Consider the following 25,785-nt stretch of genomic DNA (forward strand, 5'->3'; position numbering starts at 1 on the left):
GCTTGGTTTTGTTTAGAATACTTGTGGCAAGCTTTGGATAAGGTTGGAGAGAGTTACGTGTCTGCAAAATTATGTTCACAAATCAGTCTGAAGTTGTTGAATAAGAGGACAAATATAAAAGGAGTGAGATCTTTTCTAAGTCACCTAATTCCTAATATTTTTATGCTTATTATGTGTTCTGTTTGTCTTCAGGCCACGGGACAGCCTTATGAGCAGTATGCCAAAATGATCTTCATGGAGTTGAACGACGCGTGGTCAGAGTTTGAAAACCAGGGATCGAAGTCCCTTTTCTAAAACTTCACCTCTCACAGAACTGCTTCCAGAAACTGGAGCTGAGCATTGTTGTGACTTTATTGCGCCTATGGTTTATGAAGCGCTTTTTCCATGATTTCAGCGCAGTTTCTAGTCATGCACTTAAACGTGGGGATGTATTTTGTAAGATGTAGAGTACAAAGCATTACATAGATCCACTAAGAAAAAAGCTGCTCAGTACCTGTAGAAATCACAGTCTGGGAGTAAAGATTTCTCTTCAGTTTTATATATGAGAAATAGAGTTTTAATGAAGCTAAATAATTTCTGGTATATTAGTATGAATTATAAACCATTCCAACTTCATTGATCTTTGCTGTACCTCTACCTTCCCAAACTTGTCTGTTCCTTCAAGTAGTTTTGTGATTCAACTTTGATATTTGGTGCCTGTCGCCTTCTTCAAAGTGCTGTAGTTAGCAGCAGTGAATTTGCTTGGCTTATCTCAAACCTAAGGGTGTATATTTTCATCTCTATTTTATGTAATCAATCTGATAATCATTCTGTAAATAATGTTTTCTGGCAATACCTGTGTTCCTTACAACAAAGTAACAGTTGTTTAGCCAAAAAGACCTCAGATGTGGGGAAATCAGACAGGGTTGTTCTTGATTTTTACTTTTTTTTTTGTTGTTGTTGTTGTTTTTTTTACATATCATGAATCTAGAAACAAATTTTGACTTTAAGGTCTGCATGTTCCTGCTGTTTTATTATTTATTATAAGGTGGTAATCTGACCTGTGCGTATTTTCCTGGTTCTTTAAATGGTGTCTCTTGCTTCTGATTTCATGGAACGTTCCTTTCGTTGCACTTCAGATACTCTGATAGAGATAATTTTATTCTGAAACTTAAAGTGTAAGCTCAAATGTTTTACTGTGCTTTGAGTTGTCTGAGTGAGTATTACATTACTCATTGTCATCTGGAGAGCATTTAAAGTGCTTTAACACGTTTTGCTGCATGTCTGAACTTCTGTGTTTTTGAGATAGGCATGGCATCCGTGTATGTGAAAACATGGGGTATATTTGTTGCATTTCTGCTCACCTACCTTCCATGCACTGCTTAGTGCAAGATGAGTAGAAACACAACTTGGTAACAAAACTTACCCTGTTTTCTCATCCCTGTTCAGAAGGCACTTCTGCACTAGCGCTGGGGTGGATGAATGCAAATGACCAATGACTGTTATACTCCGTGTAATAAAAAGTGCAGTTTTCATATCAAGTTTGAAAATATTGAAAATTAGTGTTGGAGCATTAAATCCTTGGCAGCAGTCTCTTGATTCAGTACAGTTGGGCATTCAAGGGGATATTTTGACCATCTTGCCTTTTTATATGAGAGGGAGGCTGTATCATTATCAGAGGTAACTGTTCTGCTGAGTAATATCTGAACAGAAAACACGAGATTTTAATGTCACCTAAACAGTGTGTGGGATGAGATTTTCCACTTCCACACCAGCCCAAGAGCTGATGGGTTAGAGATGTGTGAACCCAGGTTGCAATTTATGGTCTCTAAGCTCTGATCCAACACAGTTACTTATTAACCTCTGGTCAAGGGGTTTGTGTATATTTGCATATATATTCAGCTGCTGTGATTTTTTTTAAATTTTTTTTAAAGATGAAGCTAGGATTAGTTATGGATCAAAAAGTTTGTATATTATTCATAGCTGCAGTTGTATTTCAGTTCCTGCTTTGAAGCAGTCTTAAGTCTCAGTAGATTTCTTCATTAAAGGATAGAACTTGCTGTCTGATTTAAAGTAAGAGTTAATCTTTTTTCCTTGGGACAATTCATTAGCTCTTTGTGTATGTGTTTTGCATCCGTGGAAATTAAAGGCTTCTGGTGGTAGGATAGGTTTGTGGGAGACCTGCGCGGCTCTTTACAGTTCTAGGACAAATGCTATCTAATAATAGGTTTAAAAAAACATATACAAATATATAATGTCTTTGACTGCAGTCCTAAATACAATTGAGAGAGAAAGCATTTCTGAGGGAGCTGCTTTGAGTAAGGAAGGACTTAAAAAAACCCCATGTTTGCACATACAGGAGGCTTAATTTTGAGGCACACATTTTTAATTGCTCTTTTCTTGAAATAGGTGTTTAAAAAGTTAAAACCTGAGAACTGGGAGGAAAATACCTTTTCTGGATGATGTCTACATTAATCTGCTTTTATTTCTCTACTCTTGCTAGCAAAATTTTCCTCAGAGAAGAACCTTAGATGTGATTTTAAGCGAGCAGGGAAGCATGAATGGTCTTATCTAGAACTGAAGATCTCTTGAAATTGATCCTCTCTTTTTAAGATTACGGAAAATCATGAACTTTGGTTCTTGCAAGAGCTGTTTGATAATTACCAAACTTTCAGTTGGGTTGACAGAGCAGCTTAACTTACTGAGCTCAACTCAACAGAGATGGCTTAGTCATCTCTGGTTCTCAGTGGGGGAACGGGCTGATTTGCTCTGTCCTGCTCCTTTCTGTGTAGTTGAATTTTGCTGCTAAGATTCTGGGAGATGCTCAGTTTGATAAGCCTTTGAATCCTGATATTGAAACTATTTCAGACAGGTTTGTTTTTTTTTTTCTCTTTTAGGTGACTGTCATTTAGCTGTGTTGCATACAAGAATGCAAAAAATGGGGATTTCAGTAAGGCTCTGTAAGCAAACTATAAGTTGAAAATTAAAAAGAAAAAAATAAAAATTCAAATGATGACTATGAACATAATAAACTGAAGTTTTGTTTTCTGTGGAACACAAAGCAGCATGAGGACCACTAAAGGTGTTTCTTAGCGTTAGGCTTATATATAGAATTTTTTAGTTACAGGAACCTGGAAAAGGGAAATCAGAGTACATTTCGTATAAACATATATGAAGTCTTAATGTTGCTTTTAAAGGAGAGGGTCATTTGGAAGAAAAGTCTAGCAATTCTGTTTGAATTAATCTTAAAACAGCAATAAAAAATGGTAGAAAATCTGGGAATAAGAGCTTTTCAATCTTTTGCATACTCTGTACTTTGTTGTTTATTGTCTGTCTGCTGTTTGGAATAGGACTGCACTGAAATGATTACACACACATTTCACTGTGGCCATACTCTTAGTGTCCACAACCTGAAAGGCTTTTAGAACAGGCTACAGAAAAAATGTTTCATCAGAGACTTGGCTGGATTCTCTCTTTGCTTAAAATGTGTATTTTCAATTCATGCTTATTATTCATTGCGCAGTTGAGTTCTGAAGTGTTGAAGCCGTGCCCTGAAAGCTGAAATTTTTATATCTGCATCTGCCAGCAGCAAAGTTTGAGACTGAGGTGACTGAGTTGTGCTGGTGGGTTAATACCTGAGCCTGCCAGGCTTCGCACACGGCGCTTGAAATGCTGCGGTGAAGAAACCTCCTTGTCTCTTCCAGCAAATCGTGGTGCCTTCTCACCCACGCTGGTCACTCCTCTCTCTGGTAGCAACCACTGACTAATGCCATGCATCTGTTGCAGCCTACCAGGGTCCAGTTTTTAAAAAATGAGTAGGTTGACATGGTTATTGCAACAACAAAGAAAAACAAAGCAACAGAGATTAAAGGAAGAGTAGGGAAGAACAGCCAGGCTCTAAACTACATCTGAAATACTGTTTTCTAATTCTCTCTTCATTGACCTACTCCTACCTACCTCTGCTAAAGACAGGTCTAGATTAGTAGAGAAAACCTGTTTTGTAGCCTGCTTTTCCAGCCGTTTTAGAGTGCTGCTGACTGACTGTAGCACGTGGCAGTAGCAAGTCTGGCTTTCCTTTTTTTTTTTTTTTTTTTTTTTCAGAAGTTTCTATAAAGCAACGTTTCTAAAATGATAGGGCAGGTTTCCACTAGTTCTTTTTTTAATTAAATTGCTCGTTACATTGCTGTTAGATCTGGAGAGTCAGGCATAACTTTTTAAAATAGAGATCTGTGAAGAAAAATTGGTGTTGAGAGTGTGCATGACTGGAACCTGCCTAATGGAGGTGAGTGATGTATTTTGACCATGTTGGAGGAAGTCATTTGGTGTCTTCAACCTTGGCATGCCTGTTTGGTGTTTCCTAGTGCTGTCAGAGTTCCTTAAGAGTAGTGAAGAGTGTTAGTGGTTAGTTAGACATAAAGCCTGGAAGGAAAAGGTCCTCTGCACTTAGTTGGGTCAAGTTCAGATATTTTGCGGATCAGTGGTAGTTTCCTTCAGCAAAAACATGGAAAACCTACAACAGTGCCGATGGAGTACATTTCCTTGGAACAATGGCAAGGTCCTTGGTGTTGCACTTGTGAGGGTAGCTAGTGCTCAAAAAAATGCCTTGTTTACCTCCATTTTCTTGATAATTCGAGAGAGTTCCTCCAATGTCTTGCCAAGCACAGAGCAATAGTTCCTTTCTGAATGCAGGCTACATCTCAAAGCTTGCATTGCACAAGAAGAGTATTCTGCACAAACCAAAGCAGAGTTTGAGTGCAGCTGAAATCTCATCTGCCCTCTGGGACTGCTGGGTTACATGCACCATCCCACCTCCCAAGGCCAGACCAGTTTCCCCAGCAGTGCCAGTGTGTTTGCATAGTAGTTGGCCACTGCATTCTCTGCTGTTCACCAGGATTGTTTCAGGGATGGGATAAATGTGGGAACTTTGTTGCCCCTTAGCTGTGTCCTTAATTGTCTTAACAATTGCAATGTAACGTCTGCTCTGTAAAAAAGTTCAAATTAACCTTGTATGAGTCATTTGACATTTTCTGTCAGGAACTTCCAGGCAATTGACCTGCGAAGCTGTGAAAGGAATGTATCATTTCCCACCCTTCAAGTCTGTCCCTGGTGCAGAGCAGTTCAAGCTACCAGTTGCCCAGTGACAGGGAGCTGAGCTGTGCTTCTGCCCTTGATCAATCTTGCAATGCTTGCTTGCTCGCTCTCTGTTTGGGTGAGCTTGCTGTGGGCTGCAGTTTAGACTTCATTAAGCTTCCAACATACACTCCAAAAACACAGATTCAGTTATTTTTTATGAAGGATACATGTTGTCATAGAAGCTTTTATTACCAAAAGGGGATTAAGAGGCATCGTGAGAACTCCCAAAACTCTTTAGTGGAATGTACTGTATATTTGCAACGTAGATTTCTAGAAGTGATTGTCTTCTCTGATAAGGTCTTAGCTTGCTCTGAGATCCTTATTGTATTTATCTGTAGTTGTGATTGTACTTTCTATACTTGTGGTTTTTTTCTGGTTTGGGGTGTGTGGAAGGACAGAACAGACACTCCAGTCCTTTTTCTTTTGCTATCTTTCATGAAATGCAATTGTATTGTGTAATTTTGCTACTAGTGAAATGAAAATTATACCTGTATGTATATAAAGGTAATATAGTCAAATTAAGCCTTGTTTAAAAGTAGATTTAATGTTTGGTTACAATGTCCTTGAACAGAATATTTTGCTTTGAAATGTATTACAACCTAACCAGTGATCAATTAAAACAAGCAAAATGACTTTGTATGTTTCCTTCTTTAGCAAGAGAGAACACCCAAAGCATTTCCACTGCCCCTTTCAGAACAATATGCATATATTAGAGAAATGGTTCTCATTAGTGTGTTCAAGGTGGCTGAACCTGTTGGGAACCAAGTGGCTCTTCAGAAGTGTCTCTTCTGTTGGAGGGGTGTCCCTGCAGTGTTCTCTGGGATTTGGCAGCTCAGTTTTCCAGACTGCCTGTGCTGGGTTTTGGGGTTCTTGCACAGGACCTGATGTGGTGCTGTTCTGCTGCCCAGGGGAAGCTCTTGCCTACGTGTTTGGCAGTGATCAAAGGGAAGGGGAGCAAGAGCAAGGGGACAAACCTGAGGCAGGAGGGAGGAATGAGCAGCCTGTAGAGATGATGGGGGAGTGAGATATGGTGATGAAGGACTGCAGATCTCAGAAATCTGGGGGAATGCTGGATGGCAAAGGGTGAGTTGCTGCTGGGAGAATACTAGCAAGGTGCTCAGAAGCATCTTTTGGCTCCCTGCTCTCAAACTAGGATGGACAAGCAGAATCTCTCATAGTTGGGAACAAGTCACTTAGTGACACTGAGAAAGTTTCTTTAAAAGTTAAAAGCACAAGAGTATAGGATTACCACAGGGGTTCCCCAAGGAGAAGTGTGGAAAACAGGATCTAGGAGAGTGGACAGATGTGACCAAAGAAGGATGGGTGGAATGTGCATGGGTCAGGAAAGAGAAGTATTAGCAAGCAAAGCAAACACTGTTAGGGAAAAGCCATTGCCATTGATTAATGTTTTTCATATTTTGCCTACTACTTTGAATAGTCTGTTGAGTTTACATGAACTTAAGATAGGTCTTTCAGCACCTCACTGAATAATCCTTCTCCTTATATCCTGTACAGAACATGCTGCCACTTTTGCTGTGAGTCAGTTTACTCCTAACGTGCAAAGGTGCTGAAACATGCATTGATACCTACTTCCAGTCCTTCACCACTGCATCAAAGAAGGATAACATTAGTCAAGCGCATCTTTCTTTGCCATATACAAGGCCTCCAGCTACTCTGACGTGTATTTGGAAAGACTTGAGCTGGGACAACACTCCACTGCAGATAGATACCCTGAAGAGTCAAGCTGGCAGACATCAGTATGTAATTACACCAGGCAGAAAGTGTTACAAAGAAATAGCATGGCCGTAAATTCAGTATCAAGCAGAACAAACAAAACAGCAAGAGCCAATGGGAGATTAAAAAAAGGCAGCAGAAACACTGTGAGTACTGTGGGGCACAGAGCAGCCTGCAGCAGTCAAAGCTTTCCAAGTCTGTACTTGTAGACACCTGATCTGGATGCTGGAGAGCTGAAGAGAATATGATTTGCCTTGACGTAGCACTGCCTCTGTTCTGAGGGTGAGAGGAGAACTTCTGGCAGATTTTTGAGCAAAAACTGCTGAAGAAGGGCAAATGGAGCATGTAGGTAGATGAAGACTTGAACTGGAAGGATCCCTTTGAACTTGTAAGAGACTTCATCTCTTATAATCTCTGAAACTTGCTGGCTGTTCTCCTGGAATGGCTTCAGCTCCTAATCAAAGGTGGGGGCACACAGGAAATAATGGCTGTGATGTTCTCTGGTGTATAATGCTGCTGGGAGACCCAAAAATTAAGCAGTTATCTTTGTAGGGGTGTTCAGGGGCTCACGTTTGGTAAGGCCTCACTTACTAATGGCCATTATCTGTCAGTGAACTGCACTGCTTGCTTCCTTGTGCACAGTTCTGGTGAGTGGGAAGACAGCAGAAGTACTCTGCAGGAGATGGGATGGTCAGTGCACTGCCTCCTTGCCAAACAGTGTGCAGTGTGTTCAGCACACTTCTAATGTGCAAGACAAAACCTGAAGAGACAGCTCATCCAGCTTGCTCAGGAAGCTTATTTAAATTACAAGCCTCTTCAAAGGTTTAACATTGCAGGGATGTCATGAGCTGTGAAGCACAGAGTGCTTCACTACCTAGCTTAGTGTTTTGAATGTGGTGCTCCCACGGGGTCTGCTCCTGTCCTGATCCCTGCTAGCTGGGTCCTGATGTTGACAGCCTTCCTAGCAGCTATTAATGATGTGTTCGACCCAAAGACTTCCCTCTTGTCGCTGGTTCCAAGATATCATCTTTCTCCGGGTTTCTGGACTTTCTAAAGCAATGAATTCACCAGACTTCATGTGGAAACTGACCTTCATCAAAGCAGGACCTGCAAAACTTAGTCACTGTTGTGTCTCATAGGTCCTCCTTTCCTGCTGCCCATCTGCTCTGTCCACATCCTACCTTAGGATGCCTTAATGGCAAAAAAGGGTGCCAGGTCTATTCTAGGGATGTGTGAACCACAAGAACTGGACTCCCAGGTGTGTTTCAATTGATTGAATTAAGGCTGTTGAACCTGGTGCATGTTCTATGTAATTTCACCAAGATGTTTTTGTATACTGTGGCTAAATTTGCCTTTTGTGCCCTTACTGACTCAGCCTGAAACCAGGGATGAATGCAGGGTTTGATTACCAATATCTTTTTCACACAGCTATCTTCACTGTGGAAGCTGCCCACCCTTTTCCTTCTTCTACCAGGCTTTTCTGCTTCACCTACCAGCATGAGCCTAACACCTATTAGACCTGGAAACTCCTCATCTGCTTCTGTGCCCACCTGCTGCAGCTTCCTCCCTACCTGTGTAAGCCATGAGCCTGCCAGACCTCTGTTATTTCTTCTCCTGTGTGTGGGAAACCATGAGGAACATGTCCCTCATAGAGAGCTGAACTGCAATTGTTTACCATCTCCAGATTTAAAAAAGGGTGGTTGAGGGTTTCTTATAAAATCTTCCTAGGAACTCATCCAAGAGGAAGAGAGAGAAGGGACTCCATTCTCTACTCTGCTTTTCCTAATGCAAGCAGCTCTTCTTGGCCCCTTCTTGGACCACCACCCTTCTGCCATGTACACCCTCATAGTGGGTGGCAGCTGCATTGCTCCCTTGAATAAAATGCACCTGGCTGCACATGGAATTATTTATCACCAATAATCCTATTTCCTTGTTTTGATTGCCATCTGCTGGCAGAATGATGTATTCATTGCCATTTCACACCGGCACCACACAGGTTTATTTAACCAAGCCTGAGCCACACTAACCATTTTGAATGCCTTTGTGTGGTTTGTGTGTGAGTGCTGCAGAAAAGGGCTGCCTTTGAATGTCTGAATTCACAGGCTGACAATGCCTGAGGCAGAGCTGGCAGCTCTCTGGAGCTGGAAGAGCAGCGGAGACACCCAGCTCCTCTCCCAAAGCTCTGCTGGGGACTGTGTTGTGCAGCTGCTGGGGTTTCCAGCAAGGGCACTGCTTTAGCCCTTCAGGTTCTGTCTCTGCTGTCTTCTTAGAGCTGGAGAATGAGGAAGAGGAGATGCAGCACAGGACTCTCTGAACTTGGGGTGAGGGGTGGATACAGACAGATGGGGACACATGACTGAAAGTAGCAGGGGAGACTAAAGGGCTAAGTGGGTACATCCCAGGGCTGTGCATTGTGTGTGCCCAGCCTGTGGTGAGTAGGTGTGACTTCAGTACAGACATACAAGTATTTAGAGTGCAGGTATTCAGGCACAGACATCTGCAGTGGGAGGAGGGAGAACAGACTAGGCATGCAAAGCTTCCTGGCAGTGCAAACTGCTGCACTGTCCTAATACTTGCTCCCAGGAACTGAGGCTGTACTGGCTGTTAAGCCCAGGTTGCTTCACCCCTGCTGAGGCTGTTGAGGTGACTGGGTGTGAGGTTCCTGGGTGGCTCCAAAGAGTGCCTGCCTGCACTGTCCAGCACTAGTCTCATCCTTAACAAGTGCCCTCATAGAAAAGACTGACCTCTCACCAGTGTTCCTGTGGCCCAGCATGAGTGCCACAAAATGCATCTGATCAGCATGTTAAATACTTAAACTCAGGTGATGAATCAAGTTCTGTCCTGGGAAGTTCCCGGTCTGAAAAAAAAAAAAAATGCCGGCAGCTTCAAAGAAAAATTGTTGGGCATTTATTTACCCTCATGCAGGAAGATATAAAATTCAGCCTAAATGACAGCAATTCACAAGGAGATAAGCAAGACCTTAAAAGCAAAGTTAGAATTCTACCTGGATGGAAACTGCATCTTTAATATGATCAAGCATTTCGTGTAGGTAAATAAAATCAAATGAGCTTCGACTTTTAATTCTGTTGCTGTCAAGCGTGATGTGTCTGCTTCAACCGAGAAATCATAAATGCAGTTCTTTAATTTCAGTGCTATGCAAATAGTATTAGAAGATGACTCCAAATGCTGGAAGATCAGAATTTGCTGAATCTTTCAGCAGATCTTTAGCATAGACTGGAAGATCTATTGCTGTGACCCATATGACATTTAATACTTTGTATCTTTTCCCACAGATAGTCTGAAATGCATTTCCCAAAGACAATTCGCCTGGCACAAGTATTTGCAGTTCTGTGGAAGCAAACAAGGAAGGAGATGTCAGAAGACCATGCATTTATCCAGAACTCTGAAATTAAGCTCCAGTTCTGCAGAAGCTGGAGTAGCTTTGTATCCCTTAACAGGACAAAGGCTGCATCAGTTTCAATGATCCCCACTGCACAATGCAGAGGAGAGGGCACACATCCACCTGTGTCCTCCTGCCAGACTCTCCCCTGCATTTTCTCCCAGGAAGTCACTGGAGTTCAAGGCGAAGAAAACCAAGTGGTTTTTTCCTTCCCTCCTGTCAGAAATGGCTTGAATTTTACTAATTTTCCCTCTCTACTTCCATCTCTGAAGCCCCCAGCATAAGGCTGTAGACATACTGGAGTTCCAAGGAGGCCACAAAGCTGAACAGAGGGCTGGAGCACCTCTCCAGCCAAGGGAGCTGGGGTTGTTCAGCCTGGAGAAGAGAAGGCTCCAAGGTGACCTCACTGCAGCCTTGTAGTACATAAAGGGAGCTTACAGAAAGGAGGGAAAGGGACCTTTTTCAAGGGCATGTAACAACAAGGGCAAGTAGCAGGAGTTTTCTTGGAGCCCAAGGACCTGGACATGTCCTGGCTTTATCTGTGGGCACAGGTTTGCATCTGAGTTGGCTCCTCCAACATAACAAAAGAGTAAAAAGTTTATCCTAAAAAGCTCAAGGCTTTGCTTCTAGCACTAGTTACTTCATCAATATCTTGCCTTAGCCCCTCCTGTGCATTGCTCATTGTCATGCAAACCCTATTTCCAGGAAAATGCTCTGTTGATATAGGTTAATATTTTTCCTCTCATTCTCGAGTATGTTTAGGATGATTGTATGTTTCAACCTCACACGTACTAGTAGATTATATTATCTTGCCTCCTGCGGGTCCCCAGGGTTAATTAAACCACAATTATTCAGGTTTTCTCTTTCTTTGTATAAGACATGATTTCTTAGGAAGGAAGAACCATATAATTGCACAGGCTGAACAAAACTTACTCTAAAAGACTTAGGCAACAGCTCAAAAACAAAGCTCAAAAACACAAGAAAAGGGCAGGCACTGACCATTAGACAATTTTGCTGTTGTAGCTGAGACAAGCTAGGCAGCATGTCTAATCCGAAGGCAAATTGCGGGTGATGCATCTTAACAGATTTTGCAGAGATGGCTAAATCAAGCCAAGATAGATTCAAGGCCTGACACAACCTGAGGTCTAATAAAACAATGTTATGAAGCTCAAGGTCTGTTATGAGAGTATGGCTGAGCTACAAGGTTACAATTTCTAGGTAAGAAAAGGCAAGTCCAAGGCCTCTTAAGATCTGAAATTGCAGAAATTCTAATGTGCCAGTGTTTGTGGCAAACAAAAACACCCACTTTCCTCTAAGGAATTGCCAAGAGTTACAAGGAATGAAGTCCTTCAAACAGCCTACAATACCAAAGACTCTGCAATGAGAGGTCAATACTTGGAATAACTTGGATAGCTTCTAAAAAAATCTAAGGTTTTGTACCTTTAGTACAGGCCCTGCAGGCCCCATGTATTTCCTGTTTTCTGATGTGTCTGTGTCTGAGATAATGTTTGCCCTTGTTTTACACATCCAGTTATAGATGATGAAGCAATTTATTTTTGGAGCAATGAGCATGAACAAGAAAGCAGTCTGGCACTCTAGGCAAATATGTGCTGAGGCAGAGCCTTGTTTTCAGATATGTGGCTTTCTCAGAATTATCTCCTTATTGATCTCTGCAACTTCAGTGCTGGAGTGATCTGAAACAGTGGTGATTTATCTATTTTTCTCTCTATGGCATTTTTGGAAATCTGAAGTGCCTCTCTTGGCATTAAATATAACTGCAGTCGTGTCTCCACTTAGCTTTTTAGCTACAGCTTGGCTTTCCACAGCAGAGACCAGCCTGTGCAGTGGGAAGCCTGGCTTGGGCAGATGTGCCTCCTTGGTGACACATGGACACCATGGTGCCTGTGTTTCCCGGGCTGTGCTCCTGAGGTGGGCCCAGGAGTGGGTCTGCAGGAGGACATAAGCCTTCATGGAGGAGAGAGAGGGTTTCTGTGGCATTAGCAAGGTGCTGCCTTCCCAGAAGAAGAGTTTAATAAGAAAATCATGCTTTGTAGTTCCATTTCTTGCTAAAGGGCAGAATAAATATTGATGTGCTAGTAAGATCCAGCTGAGCTGCCTGAATAATCCTCTAATAAATTGTATAATAAAGAAGTGAATTCAGTGGGAGATCAGCTGTTTACACTGATCTGTAACTGATCTCTAGCAAATAACAAACCTACTTAGCTTCTTTCCTGCTTTCAGTGAGACCTTTCAGCCCTGGGGATGTGGAGGATGAGACGGCACAAGCTGTTTCCCACCTCCCTACTTGCAATGGCATGGTTTGCACAGTCACCAGGATCAGGAGCACACTGTGCTGTGGGAGCCACTGCTGGCCAGCTGAACCATGAGGCTTTGCATGAGCAGCGTGCAGCTGCACGGACTGGTGACTGGGTTGTGCTGGCTTGCAGAAATACCTCTCTAGGCAGAATTGATTCTTCTGTTGCTGCAGACTCAACACCAAAAGCTGACAAGGTAGCTGGCTCCGCATCGCTGCAGAGGGGACTGTTTGTAGAAGCTTGCTGTAGTGCTTGGAGACTGCTGCAGGAAGCAGGGCAGCTCTGTGATTCTGGGTACCTGCTGTGGTCTTGGACCTCTGATTTCAGAGCAAACCTTTTGGAAACACGGCACATGATAGCTGGGAATCTGCACAGTGCTTCCCCAGGGACCCTGTCCTAGATCCACCTGTCTTGTGTGACTTGGGCTCCTGGAAGAGGGTCTTGGTGTGTTTGCTTTTGTGACTCCAAGGCTAATCAGACCTTGGGGTTTCTAGAAAGCTCAATACACTGTCTGTGATGTTGTGAGCCTGAAGCATCGGAACAACTGACCATGCAAATGCAGGTCTAATAGTTCAGCATCAGAGAAGGGATCTGCCCTTCTTCAGCGTCTCATGTGATGGCAACGTACCCTTCTGTGCCACAGGTCAATGAACTGAATAAAAGGAATTGGGTGCCTTCAACCAGCTCTCTAGGGACACTCTCTCCTGCTCCTGCTGTTTCTCATTGACATTCCTCATGCTTGGAGAGACCAGAGGAACCAGCCTGTTGCTGTGTGTCCTGTAAATCCTGTCTGAAATGTCTCGAAGAGGCCTGCCCCTGCTCCTCTTCCTGTCATAGCAGCTAAAAAGCATGGGACTCTAAGTTCTCCTTATGGTCCAAAGTTGCACTTACTCTACATGCCCTTCTGCAACAGACACATCTCTGCATAATACAACAGTGCAAGAGGCCCTGCTGTTCAGCCTGGTTCTTCCTTGGGACCACAAAGGGACAGGCACTTCCCACAGGCTTCCCTCCTGCTCCCCTGCATCTGACAATTCCACTGAGCTGTGGGGCACGACACCTTTTAGAGCTTCCCATCCTCTGCCCAGGGAGCTGCCCAGAAGCTGGGCCCGAGATCGTAGCATTTGAGCCAGGCACTGAATGTGCTTTGTCTTATGTATGTACTTTGGAGCCCTGCTGCATGTCTGGGTGAAAGGCTTGCTGGGTTGCAAATGATGCAGAGCCCTGGGTTGCTGCACCCTGTCAGTTGGAATGGGCTGACAGCATCACCTTTTCTGCTGCCTGCACAGCATGATCTGGATCTGTCTCCTTCTTGCTCACTCTCTGTGTGCCAGAGGGCACAGAGACTTAATTTGCCAGCAAACAGAGACGTTGGGCATTCAGAGCACGTTGCCGTACGCATGGCCAGTTCTACTGCTAGAAAGCCTTTTTTTTTTCAGTGTCTGTGAAATAAGATAAGCCAGACAGCATTACACTGGTATCAGTGGACAAAAGAATCGAAAGTAAGGATTTTACATAACAACAACAACAAAAAAAGATGTATCGAGTCTGATGTTAGATGATTCATAAAATAATTAGCGTTTCCGACCGTGTCCTAATTTCAGACAAAAGTGAAAATACAACAAGATGAACAGAAAATGATGGGTTATGCTTTTGGAACAAGGCACTGTAATTGAGCCAGATGGGCCCAGATGTTTCCTCACACTCTGACTGAAATGATCACCTATTCAGGGAGATATGTTGTGGGAGAAACTGCAACAAGAGGAAATTTTCCACAAGCAGTGATTACATTAAGGAGACTTGAGGCGGCTCTTACTGCTCTAGTGAGGCTAATTGTATATGAAAATAGGGACATTTCATGGCCTGACTTAAAGATGTGCTTACTGCTGCTCACACTTCAGTTTGCATTTTGATTCAAGAAAGACTTCATAATCAGTCTCCCCTCTCATCACCTGGCTTTGACTCCAGGTTTCCTCTTGGTCATCTGCTCTTTCTGTTCCTGGCTAATGCAAACAAACCTCCCTGTGTTTTGGCTTTCTGGAAGAGTTTGATAACAGCAAAGTGTTTTTCTTCTGATTTGTTTTTAGAGTTTCAGTTTGAAGTTGCACCTGAGTGAAATGGTTTTATATCATTGCAACATTTGACATGATCAACCTAACCAGATATCTTGGAAGAGTGTGTCACACTGTAAAGGTTTCCCTTCCCTCTGTCAGGGGATTTTGTGTGTGTGAGGAGGTGGTAAGCACATGTGCAATCCTATGCAGATGTGTCCACATGAGAATATGGAGGTTTAAAACCATAGCATTTGGTGCCTAGTTGGTGTTAGGAAGATGCTGAGGCCATCAGGTCTGGAATGGGTGTGGGCATGGGGATGTTTGATCTATCTGTCCTGGATGCTCCTTGCACTCCTCCTCACCTTCTTGGCTGCAGTCAGTCACATGAGGTATGATGAGAAAGAAGGTTTGGTTTATTTTTCTGTCCCAGGCTGTGGTGCTCCAGTGCACGGCTGTGTGGAAGTTGTCCTTGGACAGCCCTGACTGCATACCTCAGCACCCTGTTACTGTTTCCTGACCTTCTGCTTTGCTGTCCTTCTTCCCTTTCGCAGCTCAGCCCCCTCCCAGATAAACTGAACATAGGAACATATCTGACTCAACAGGGGCGTGGCTGGGAAAGTGAAGCAACCAACTTCAGCACTAAGAAAGTCTTCTGAAGAAAACCTCACAGGTCTGAGAGTCAATTCTCCTCTTCCAAATGCTCTCAGAGTGAGGAAAAGGGGCCTCTCCCACCTGGTCTAACCTTCAAAGTTCTCCACTGTCAGCCTCTGCACTGGAGCTGTGGCACTTTGAGTCCCACCACACCCCCAGAAGGGAGCTGATAGGCCTTAGATGGCATGGAATGGGGCCTCTGCTTCTCCAGAGACACTCATTGGGAGCTCTACCCTTCCTCTACGATCTGTATCTCAGTCCAGCCCAGCTGGGATGGAAGGCAGGGTATCATTTGTCCATATTAACATGGCAGAGAGGTATTTCTCTCTCAGGTGCACATGACCCAGCTCCTCCACTGTTGGAAACTAGTTCCTCCTAGAGAGTTTGCCCCCAAGCTGGTGGAGCAAAAACCTCCAGTGAAACCCATCGCTTTCTTCTCTTCCCTACTTGAAAGTGTGCTGCCCAGGGATTTGGATTTGCTTTACAGCCAAAAAGGAGACTGTGGCTTCCCGTGGCTAACCCAGGGCACCATGTTTCTCAACACGTGCTCAAAATGCTGTTGCAGATTGGCCGAGGATCAGGATCAGCACAAACACAGTGTTTAATGGTCTTTGAGGTATGAGAAGCTGCTGTATCCATCAAACACAACCAGGTTCTTTCTGGGAAGGGACTCTCAAAAGGAAAGCAGTGGAGATCTGGACAGTAAGCATCAACACACATTTCTGCAGAGGCTTGCTCCCCTTCAGCCTGGCAGCTTTAGTTTGAGCTCCCGTTCAGCACTGCAGCCAGATGGTGTTCTGATTCTTTCTGTGGAGACCTGTTTGCAGGTCTCAAAGGGTCTAGAGCTCCATGATAGCATAATAGTCCCTGCAGTGAACTGCCTTATATATTCACCACATAAGAAAAGCTTAAAGTTGTTAGTCAAAGCTTCAAGTGTGCTCTGGATCCCCGTGTGTGGATTAATCACTGAGAGCCCCGGGGGTCAGAGCTTATACACATTCAATTGTTTCAAGCAACACTACAAGCCACACAGCTGTTAAATTAAAAAAAAAAAATTCTTACTAATGTAGTAACTCGTCACCACCCCCTTACACCTGTTACCCAGTAGCTTACAAAACCTCCTTTCTGCTGATGCGAATAAAGAGGCTTTGCTTTCCCCCCCCTTTTCAGTAGGTTTCTGGGTAGGAGTTAGCTGTGCAGAAACAGAAATTACGTGAGTTTCTGGACTGATCTTGATGTAGGAGGCAGTACCCTACACAGCACTCTCCTGTGCTGCACACAGCTGTAAGGGAGAGCACATCAGCAAACCGCAGCTGGGAGGGAGGGAGATGCAAGGGCTCCTTGTGCATCCTCAGGCAGTATAGCTGCACAGAAACATAAACCTGCCTTGAAATACACCTTGGTAGCTGGTTACCTGCAGCTATCACTACCACTGGACTCAGAAGTGATAGATACTCATTTAGGAAACCGACCTCCTAGGTGACCACTAATCCTTCCTTAAGTATGTCTGTCACAACGCATAGAAGTGCGTGAACCACAGCTCCCAGATGGAGAGTGCTTTTTGCATGCACTCTGGGAAGTTCCCTCAGCTTTGGCAACCCAAATGCAACAGTACTGATGATCTGGACAGCTTCTCCCTTGGGATTGCATCACAAGCTCTCTTTGTGAGTTTTTTGTTTGTTTGTTTGTTTGTTTTTTCCCTCAGAAATACAGGGCAGTGAGAAGATGAGATAAAGACAAACGGCAGTGCTGTGAGACCCAGTGGTTCCTCAGCAGATTCACAGAAACTGTCGTAGGAGTGCAAAAGCTGTTCTCCTGTCTCTGGTTTGTGTTGGTATTTGAGCAGTATGAGATACTGTGAGAGTCACTGAACCTGAATCAAAGTAACTTTCAAAAAAAGAGGAGATACTTGACAATGAATATGAACACTAAGTATTCCAGCATTTTGAACCCTGACATTGAGTAGCTTTCACCTGGAGAGATCCCTCTGAGGGATCTTGTATTTCAGAGAATTCCTTTCAAAGCAAGAATCAGTTGCTAAACCAGGGGAGTCTGAATATTTATTCAGCCTTAGATCTGCCCCTTTGAGTGTGACACAGCAGCTCCCTATTGTGAACACCCATCTGCTGTCATAGTAGCTTGGACTGGGAGTTGTGTTCACAGAAACCCTGGGAAGTAGCTTTTCCTATGCTAGAAACATTGCACTCTGCTTCCTGAAAGCACAGAAATAGGCAGGGATGTATCTGCCACCACCTGTACACTCTAGTTCCTTCCAAATAGATATATATCTCACCACTGTTGGTAAAGGAATCTGGTTGCCTCACTGGTTATAAACACAGGTTTTTGTTTTTGGGTTTGTTTTTTTTTTGGATGCAGAAACAAAAAGTCTTTAGCAGTCCTTAATTTCCAAAATCATTTTAGTTTATCATGAATGTACAATGGTCAAATCTTTGTATGAAAACTGATGTTCTTTGTTGCCATCACAGTCAGTCCAGGACATGCCTCCTCACATGGGCCAGGTGTCGGTAAAGGCAGAAAGAAACTTAAAAAAAACCCAAACCAAACAAAACACAAGGGTTAGGTCACTTTTATAAATGTTGCCTGGTTACCATCGATACAATCTTGAGCAAACAGAAGCCACCAGTAAATATATATGACTAGCTCTTGGCCTGTGAAAGGAAATGCCTGTCTCGTCACTGCAATTGAGATGGTTCCCAGTAATGGCTCTGATTCAGTCCTGGGAGGACACTTGTGGGATACTATCACAATGAAAATGGCACAGGTCCTCATTTCCACAAGTGGCTGCACCCTGCTCTGCCACTGCATTCTGCAGAATGCTCCAGCTGGAGAATTTGCTGCTCCTGGCACCTGTCTTGCCCTTGCTGCTCCCAGAGCACTGGTGAGTCAGGCAGGTAGATTCAGCTGCTAACTGGAAAAACTTGTTCCTTCTGATACAGCCTGGACTCCACATGTGGCTCAGAGGTGTCTGCTTGTATTTCAATTGCAATCCTCCCATGCAGGGCCTAGAACATGGAGCTACTGGCATGAATGTGCAGTTACCTAAGCAATGGGCTCCCAACAGTGCTGCCTTCTCCACATTTCCCACATTTTCCTTCACTGCAGAAGCTGGCTTGTGGTAATCCATTGGTTGTCCAGGGGAACCAAGTTTCTGAAGAGTTTGAGCTCCTTGTATATTTGAGCATCAAACCTGCTTCTTCCTACAGGTGCAAGTGCTCCATGCTGTGCAGAAACCAGGCACCTCCAGCAGCCGATCCCTGGCCTGGCACCACTGAACTGGGCACCAGTGAACTTGGCTCTCAAGCTAAGGCAGCTACTGGCCACTCTGTGTCATCTTCAGTCAGGGCTGTCCACACCTACACCACTAAAAGGCATGTTCTTGTACCACCTGAAACCCAGGCATGGACAGAGCCCTCTTTCCTCCAAAGGCCCAAGAGAGGAAACCGGCTTTAAATGAATCACCAAAGGCTGCCAAGCAGTCAGCACGGTGGGCTAGGAGAGGGACCTGTGTTGTCATGGGGTGCCTGTACACCTGCTATGAATTATGAGGGGGTCTGCACGTGCCTTTAGAGGGCCCCTTCCTCTGCCAGGGCCAGGGGAAGTCCCCTGCAAGTGAGAGGTTCTGCATCGTCTGCCCTGGAGCTGAGGTATGTCCCTGAGACCAAGTCCTCTGGCAGCAGCGTATGTGCCCCACTCCTGGCATCCCACCATCACGGGGACTTCCAGTGTCCAGGAGAAAATATGCCTGAGCACCTCCCCCAAAAACACATTTCTACAGGGAAGCCCCCTTGATTTGGGTCAATGTTGCCTCCTGCATTTTGCAAACAACCATAGTAAGGATGTGACTTGTTGCAGGTGTCATGCAGAAGTAAGTCAAATGCTTCCCAAAACATCAGAGAAACCTGTGTCAGCCTGGATTCTCTGTGCAACCACCCCCCAACAGATCCTGCTCTAACAACATCATCCTGTCTTCCTCCTTTTCCCCAGGTAGTGTCAGGTCTCACACTAAGTAGATTTGGGAGTTCTTCTATTTTAATGATATGATAATCATTCTCCTTCTGTCCTACTTCTCGGCTCTCTGGCATTCAGAAAGGTCAATGGTTTAATTCCTAAAGGAGCTGAATACGTATTTCTTTTGTGACTGAAGAACTGAATAAAAGAGATGGTGATCTTTTTTGGCACTTTATATTGCGGCTAACTCAAAACTTTCTTGTTAGTCTAGTTCCTCTGGTATACCTGCACTGCATGGACTTTGCAACTCCAGCAAGCAAAAGAAGCTCTACCAGCAAAAGCTATCTTTTGCCAAGCATCTGTCTTGTCTATGGTAGCACACCTTTTAAAGAACACTGTTTTGTGAGAACACAGGATGCAGACTCAGTGTGGCAACAGCCAAACAGGCTGGTGGGGAGGGATGTCAAACTGTCCAGGGAGTTGGGTGCAAGAAGGAAGAGCATTGCAGAGTACAAGAGAGCTCAAGAATGGGCTAAAGAGCAACTGTGAACAGACCTACAGCTGAGAGAAATCTCCCCAAGGACCTCTGGGGCTTCTGGCTGCAGCTGCAGTGAGTTACTGAGTGCTGAGAGGACACGTGTGCCTGCCAGAAACTGCCTACCCAGCCTCAAAACTGCTGTGAGCTGGAGGGAATCCACCTCCTATGCCTTTATTTCTCTTCGTCCGATGATGAGTTTCCTCAATAGCAGGTTGTCTAGTGCCTGTTCTGACAAAAATCTGTCCTCAGTAAGGTTCATGGTCTCTTCAGGGCTGCACCATGCTGAGTGTAACCACAACAGAGAGAGAATCTGCCTGCCTGAAGGAAGTACCAGGTGCTTTGCTCCTGCAGCCTCCTTTGCCCCATGCCAGTTCTGAAATAACACAGCTGTCCTTCCATCCCTATCAGCTGCACCAGCTGGGAAAACAGGCTTATTCTCACTGCCTGTATAAACAGCTACATAATGGTGCTCACTGTGTCACACCTCTATAGAGGTGAGACACCAGTGTAAACATCTGTGCCTTGTCTCAGAAGTGAACCACCTTCACTGCAGTGACTCCCAGGACAGACAAAATAGTGCAGGATTTCAAGCTGAGTCTTACTTCATCAGTAGAGGTACCTGTCAGCTGCTGCCATTTGGAGCAGAGAAGGCTCCAGGGAGACCTTATAGCAGCCTTCCAGTGCTTAAAGGAGCTCACAAGAAGATTTGGAAGGGATTTTTCAAAAGAGCATATAGACAGGACCAGGGAGAATGGTTTCAAACTGAAAGAAGGTAGGTTAGATTATATATTAGGAAAAAATGCTTTACTGTGAGGGCGGTGAGGGCACAGGTTGCCCAGAGAAGTTGTGGGTGTCCCATCCCCAGACATGTTCAAGGTCACCTTGGACAGGGCTTTGAGCAACCTGGGCTAGTGGACAGTTCCCAGCTGACTGCAGTAGGGTTGGAGCTAGAGGACCTTTTAGCTCCCTTTCAGCCCACACCATTCTATGATTTCACTGCAGTCCTTAAACAATGCCTCAGGCACTCACTTGAAAATACTTGGTTTAAATGGGGGAACACTGTGCTCTGGAGGTTTTGTAGTCTCCTGTTTTCTACAAGCTTCAAATGAAGAAATTCTTTGTATCAAGAAAATATAACAAAGCTGCTGCTTTACTCCAGCTCTTGAATTTAGAGGTGTGTTGGTGTTCATTTCTTGGAGCACTCCTGACTGTCAATGCAGTGCTGTGTGTCAATCAGTGCCTGACCCCGAGACTGGCCCTATGCAAACAATCTAAACTTCCCCACAGAATAAAGTTCTGTTCATTCTCAGTGGGAAAAGCAGGTACTTGATTAACTTTACTGGCTTTTGCTCATCCTATTCTTAAACCAACTGTCCCCAGATGGCACTGTTTGGCCATTTTACGTTTTTTTTCACTTTTTTTTATTCTAAGTTCAGAGGCAGTGTACAGTCTTTGAAGAAATGCTATACATTCCTTCCATATAGAAGGAAGGGGCTACTTCCTAGGAACCATGGCTTGATGATAGGATTGATTATTTCTTTGTATTTTTAGAGTCTCCCCCATAGAAGTGGCTTCATTCTTTCCGAATGTCGGTGTTTCTCAATTTTCTGCTCTCCTCAAGCCTGTCCTCTTGTCTCCCCTGTCCTCCTATGACAGATCTTCTTCTTTTCACCTTTAATATTCTTCAAGTATTGCAGGCAACAAGAAACTGATAGCAAGGCACTGCTGTACCTGTTTAGGTGGTATATCCTGAAGCATCATACCCACAACCTGCTTTCTTTGCAGCTCTAGATTTCCATACTTCTGCCAAGGGTGTTTATGTTTCTTTCCTTTTTTTTAATGTCTTTTTTGTTACTGATTCTATTGTTAAGTCACACTTCAACTATTTAAAAGAAAAGATGACTTTGATACATTTTTGTCCAGATAGAGTTGCAAGCTAATAAGGGACATCTAAGCTGGTAATATCTACTAGGATTGCTACTGTTATAGTTTAAGGAAAAGACAAAAAATATATTTTTGTTGCATTCAGTACTCAGGGAGGGGACCAAGAACCAGGTAAAAATACGGTAACATGATAGACAGAAATGTTCAGGGAGAGGGGCATAGTGGTAGTGAAACCTGTTCTTAGGTGGAAAGTTTCTCATCTACTAAGGTAAATGATTAGGTTTGAAAGAAAAAAAATGTCTGTCCCTGTCTGTTAAAATGTCTGTTAAACAACAATATGAGGAAGGCAAACGTATTGTTGCTCAGTTTGAGATGCTGAGGAATAGCTGATTAAGAGAAACAAAGTCAAAGGTGGTAGGTGCTGACTGCAATAGCCCATTTAGAGACAGGACTGATCTGTGATGTCCCATGGAGGAGAACTTGTTCACATTTGTACTAATAATTTTTGACACAAAAAGTAGAAATGGATTATTTAAGGAGATGAGAGTGATGATACAGCGTGAGTTTCAGTAACCAAATACAATAAGATTATGGTCTTGTAAATCACCAGCCAGAATCTTTGTTCTCAGCTGGAAATACATGAGAGGCAGCGTAGGAGAAACAAAACACGTGACAGTACATCATTTACAAAATGATTGGAGTACTGGTGGGACACTGTGGACAAGCTCTTCCCATATGTCATGGCCAGTGCCAGCAGAGAGGAAAGAGACTCGCGGGGTCACTCAGGACCTACTGAGAAATACTGTGCACAGTGCTGGTCACTTGCAATATTGAAATGAGGCCCAGTGTGATAAACTATAATCTTGGCAGGAGCAGCACAGCCAAAACGGGCCAAAGTGTGATGACAGTGTCCTCTACAAAGTCCTCAGTGCAGTGGGAAGAAAAACCTGCCAGGAGTGAGAGGAGCTAAGCTGGGTGACATGCAGATCTGGCACATAAACAACAGATCACCAAAATGCTGAGGGTGGAAATTCGCAGCTTTGCAGCTCGCCTTCTTGGAACAGCAACCCAAGAAGCCCAAATAACAGCAAGATGGAGTGTGACAGGTTTCAGGAAGACAGTATATAAGACGATGTAAAGGGATGGTTTCAGTGTCTGAGAGGTGCCTCTTCATCTGCTTCTCTGTGCCATTTTTGCTTGAAAAAAAGAGATGTGATTTGTCACAGTTTGTTCTTCCTTGTAGAGTTTTTGGGACTGAGTAGAAACCAAAAAAAACCCACTAAAAACCAAAACAGAGGGAAAATCAAATTAAAAAAATCTTGACCTCCCATTACAGCCGTTATACTGTGTTGTTTTGGTGTTCTGCATATGTTGATAATTTAACTCACAGCTGAGTCTGCTGAAGTTTAAAATCGAGGGGGTAGTGGAATACTTCTGCTTCAATAAGAGGACATTCAGATGCTTGTCCTCATAGTACAGGCATTCAAGGAATGGGAAACCATTCTCACTAAGGGTCATACAGAAATCTCATCTTCTTGACAGTTTTTGATTCTTAGTTACAGTAATTGTGCTCATTGAAAGCTTTCAAAAGTCATTAAAATGGACACAAAACAGTTGTATTTTTTTATTTTCCTGCTGTCAGGAACACTGGTGATCTTTGAAAATCTTCCAAAAGGTCAGCCAATTTCAGTTTTGCTGTGATCTGAGTCTCACTCTCCACCTACATTTTGAGAAAACAGGCACTGAGCACAGCCTAAGTAAGAGAAAAATATTGCTTAAGGATTGCTTCAGTTGTTGGATATGCCAGAAGCTGTTTTGGAAATGAAAACAAAGCTCAGACAAGGAAACTTTTTAAGTTTACTGGTGCAGATAAGGTTAACAGACTACAATCAGATGGAAGGACTTCTTGACTGACTGCCTCTTGAAATAGGACTTACAAGCTTGTAGTGTCTCTGTATGTCAATGTCAGTCCATCTTAGCTAAACAATTATACTTAAACAATTCCATTGTCGGTGTTGTATGCTTGGCTGATCTTTTGTTTTAAGGAAAGGGGTAGACAATCCCAAGATGAACGGGCTGTCTGGATGAGACCTACCAGGACTGAAGTCAGCAGGACTGAGCAGTAACTGAGGGAAAGGCAAATCTGGCAGTGGGAGATTGTGACCACCAGCTCAATGACCACCTACTCAAAACAGAACCCAGGCTCAAATGGAGAGAAGAACAGTGCAAGCAGACTAAGTGACATGAGAAGTGAGAGATACAATGAGCAAATAGGGGTTTCAGTAATAATTAATGAAAAAGTCTGTAAGCAATGATTGCTGATGCCTTTATTTATTTAAAATGTATAAATAGTGTAAGGGTTTGATGATCAAGGAGCCAGTTTGCTGTGGGTTACCACCCAGTTCCCTGCTTTGTGCAAAAAAACTGAAATACCTTGCCTCGGTGTGTGAGCTGGTGCTGCACAATCAGTAACGAGACTGTGTTTGGGACAACAGAAGCAGGAAAGAAAACTTCTCTTCATTAGACCTTAGTAATCCAGGGGACTTCATAACTGCCTCAATGGCAAGGAAAGCAAGAGCTCCAGCCACTGTAAGAAATGAAACTGTAGGAAACCTAAAAGGTTTTGGTTTTCTGCCTGGCAAATCACCACTGTTTTGGCACGGCTGCAGTGAGCAGGTGGGTAACTAAAATGCGGTAATGCAGACCGTCTGTTTTCAGGGACCAGCTTCCATCAGGTGACACTGCATCAGGCTTGGCTCTCTGCCAAGACTATCCAGGCAGGCTAAGTTCCCTCTGGTACTCTCTGCTCCTTCACAGGGCATTCAACAACTGACTAATTCCCCTCATGGAAAACACAGCACTCTGCCATTGCAGAAGCAAGCTGAGAGGAACCCCCAAGGCAATGGTCTCGCAGAACTAGTTGACTCAGGGCATGGAGGAGAAGGGGCCCAGGCATGCTGCAGGATGGCTGTGGCCCACATAGGAGCAGCTAGCCTTTCCCCACAGGGGAGTAAGTGGGTACATCTGCCTGGCAGGCTGTTAATTAACTGGTGACAAAGCTGTCAGAGAAAGAAGTTCTAGCTACAGGGCACTGGAAGAGACTTATCCTGAAAATATAAGCACTTGAAAACCTCTTGTGGAATCTACTGATACCACAGTTCAATGGTGCTGATTAGTTACCTTAGGTGAGTAAATGGAGCTGGGTTAGTTTCTGCCTCCCTCACGAACATTCGCTTTGGATAATTTGCCCATGGACAGGTTCTTGTTTCCCTGACCTCCCTGCAGCCACTGACACATCTTATTAAGGCTCCTTGTATAGACTGGGCTTCTCCCTTGGCGATGGCTTTGCTATTCAGCATGAAAATTTGACAAAGTGCACACTTGAGTTAACAAAGGCACCAACAGCCTGCACTATTAATGCCTGCTAGCCCTTCTCACTCTCTTCTTTCCCTCACTCTCCTCACTTTCTGAGGCACAACTCAGAGGAGTGGGCTTATGATGCTAGCTTGGTACAGCATGGCAATTCTCAGCAGGGAAAAGCAACACATAAAGACCTCTTTCATGTAAACATGTGCAGTAAGAAATGTCAGAGAAGAAGCTGGTTTACAAAACTAGAAGTGCTTCTGTTAGGCATTGGTATTTTCTTAATGCAACGTGGTGTTTAGCTATTGAAAAATATCTACGTTTAAAGTAAATTAAAAAAAAAGTTTAAAGCAGTGCTACTGAACTGCTGGCACCTGCAGGTGAAATTTGAAGTTAGATCACTTTAGAAAGAAGACTTAGGCTCAGAGAAGGGAGAGATGTGAAGCAAAGCGGCTATAAAGATAGAAAAAAAAATCTTTACTATGATTTCTTAGGAAGGTTATTTCAGCAAATTCATATGCAATAGAAGAATGTAACTACCTTTCCTACTTCAGCATTGTAACTGTTTATCACCATTGCTCATAGGGACCCAGGAAAAGAGGATTTCTGTACCATGAGAAATTCTCAGTAGGACAAAGACCACACGAGTAAAGAAAGCCCTATAGCACTAGGCAGATCTGGCAAACAACGAGGGCTAGACATCACCTGCATGCAGGGGACAACATACTAATCTCATGGAGAAGCAGGAAAAGGGGTAGTCCTGTT

General features: G+C 43.8%; 1 protein-coding gene across 2 annotated transcripts in view; it reads left to right on the top strand.

The window, feature by feature from the left end:
- GAK (cyclin G associated kinase) overlaps positions 1-5,744 on the top strand; it is a 75,519-nt gene extending 69,775 nt beyond the window's left edge. For both annotated transcript variants that reach the window (XM_051777466.1, XM_051777467.1), the window contains exon 28: positions 193-5,744. In XM_051777466.1, the coding sequence (XP_051633426.1) occupies positions 193-294 (102 nt within the window). In that variant the 3' untranslated portion in view covers positions 295-5,744. The remainder of the gene's footprint in view (positions 1-192) is intronic.
- The last annotated feature ends 20,041 nt before the right edge of the window (positions 5,745-25,785 follow it).

Source organism: Manacus candei, unplaced genomic scaffold, assembly GCF_025592945.1.
Source record: "Manacus candei isolate 608988 ecotype Guabito, Panama unplaced genomic scaffold, ASM2559294v1 h1tg000010l, whole genome shotgun sequence".
NCBI classification, from domain to species: Eukaryota; Metazoa; Chordata; class Aves; order Passeriformes; family Pipridae; genus Manacus; species Manacus candei.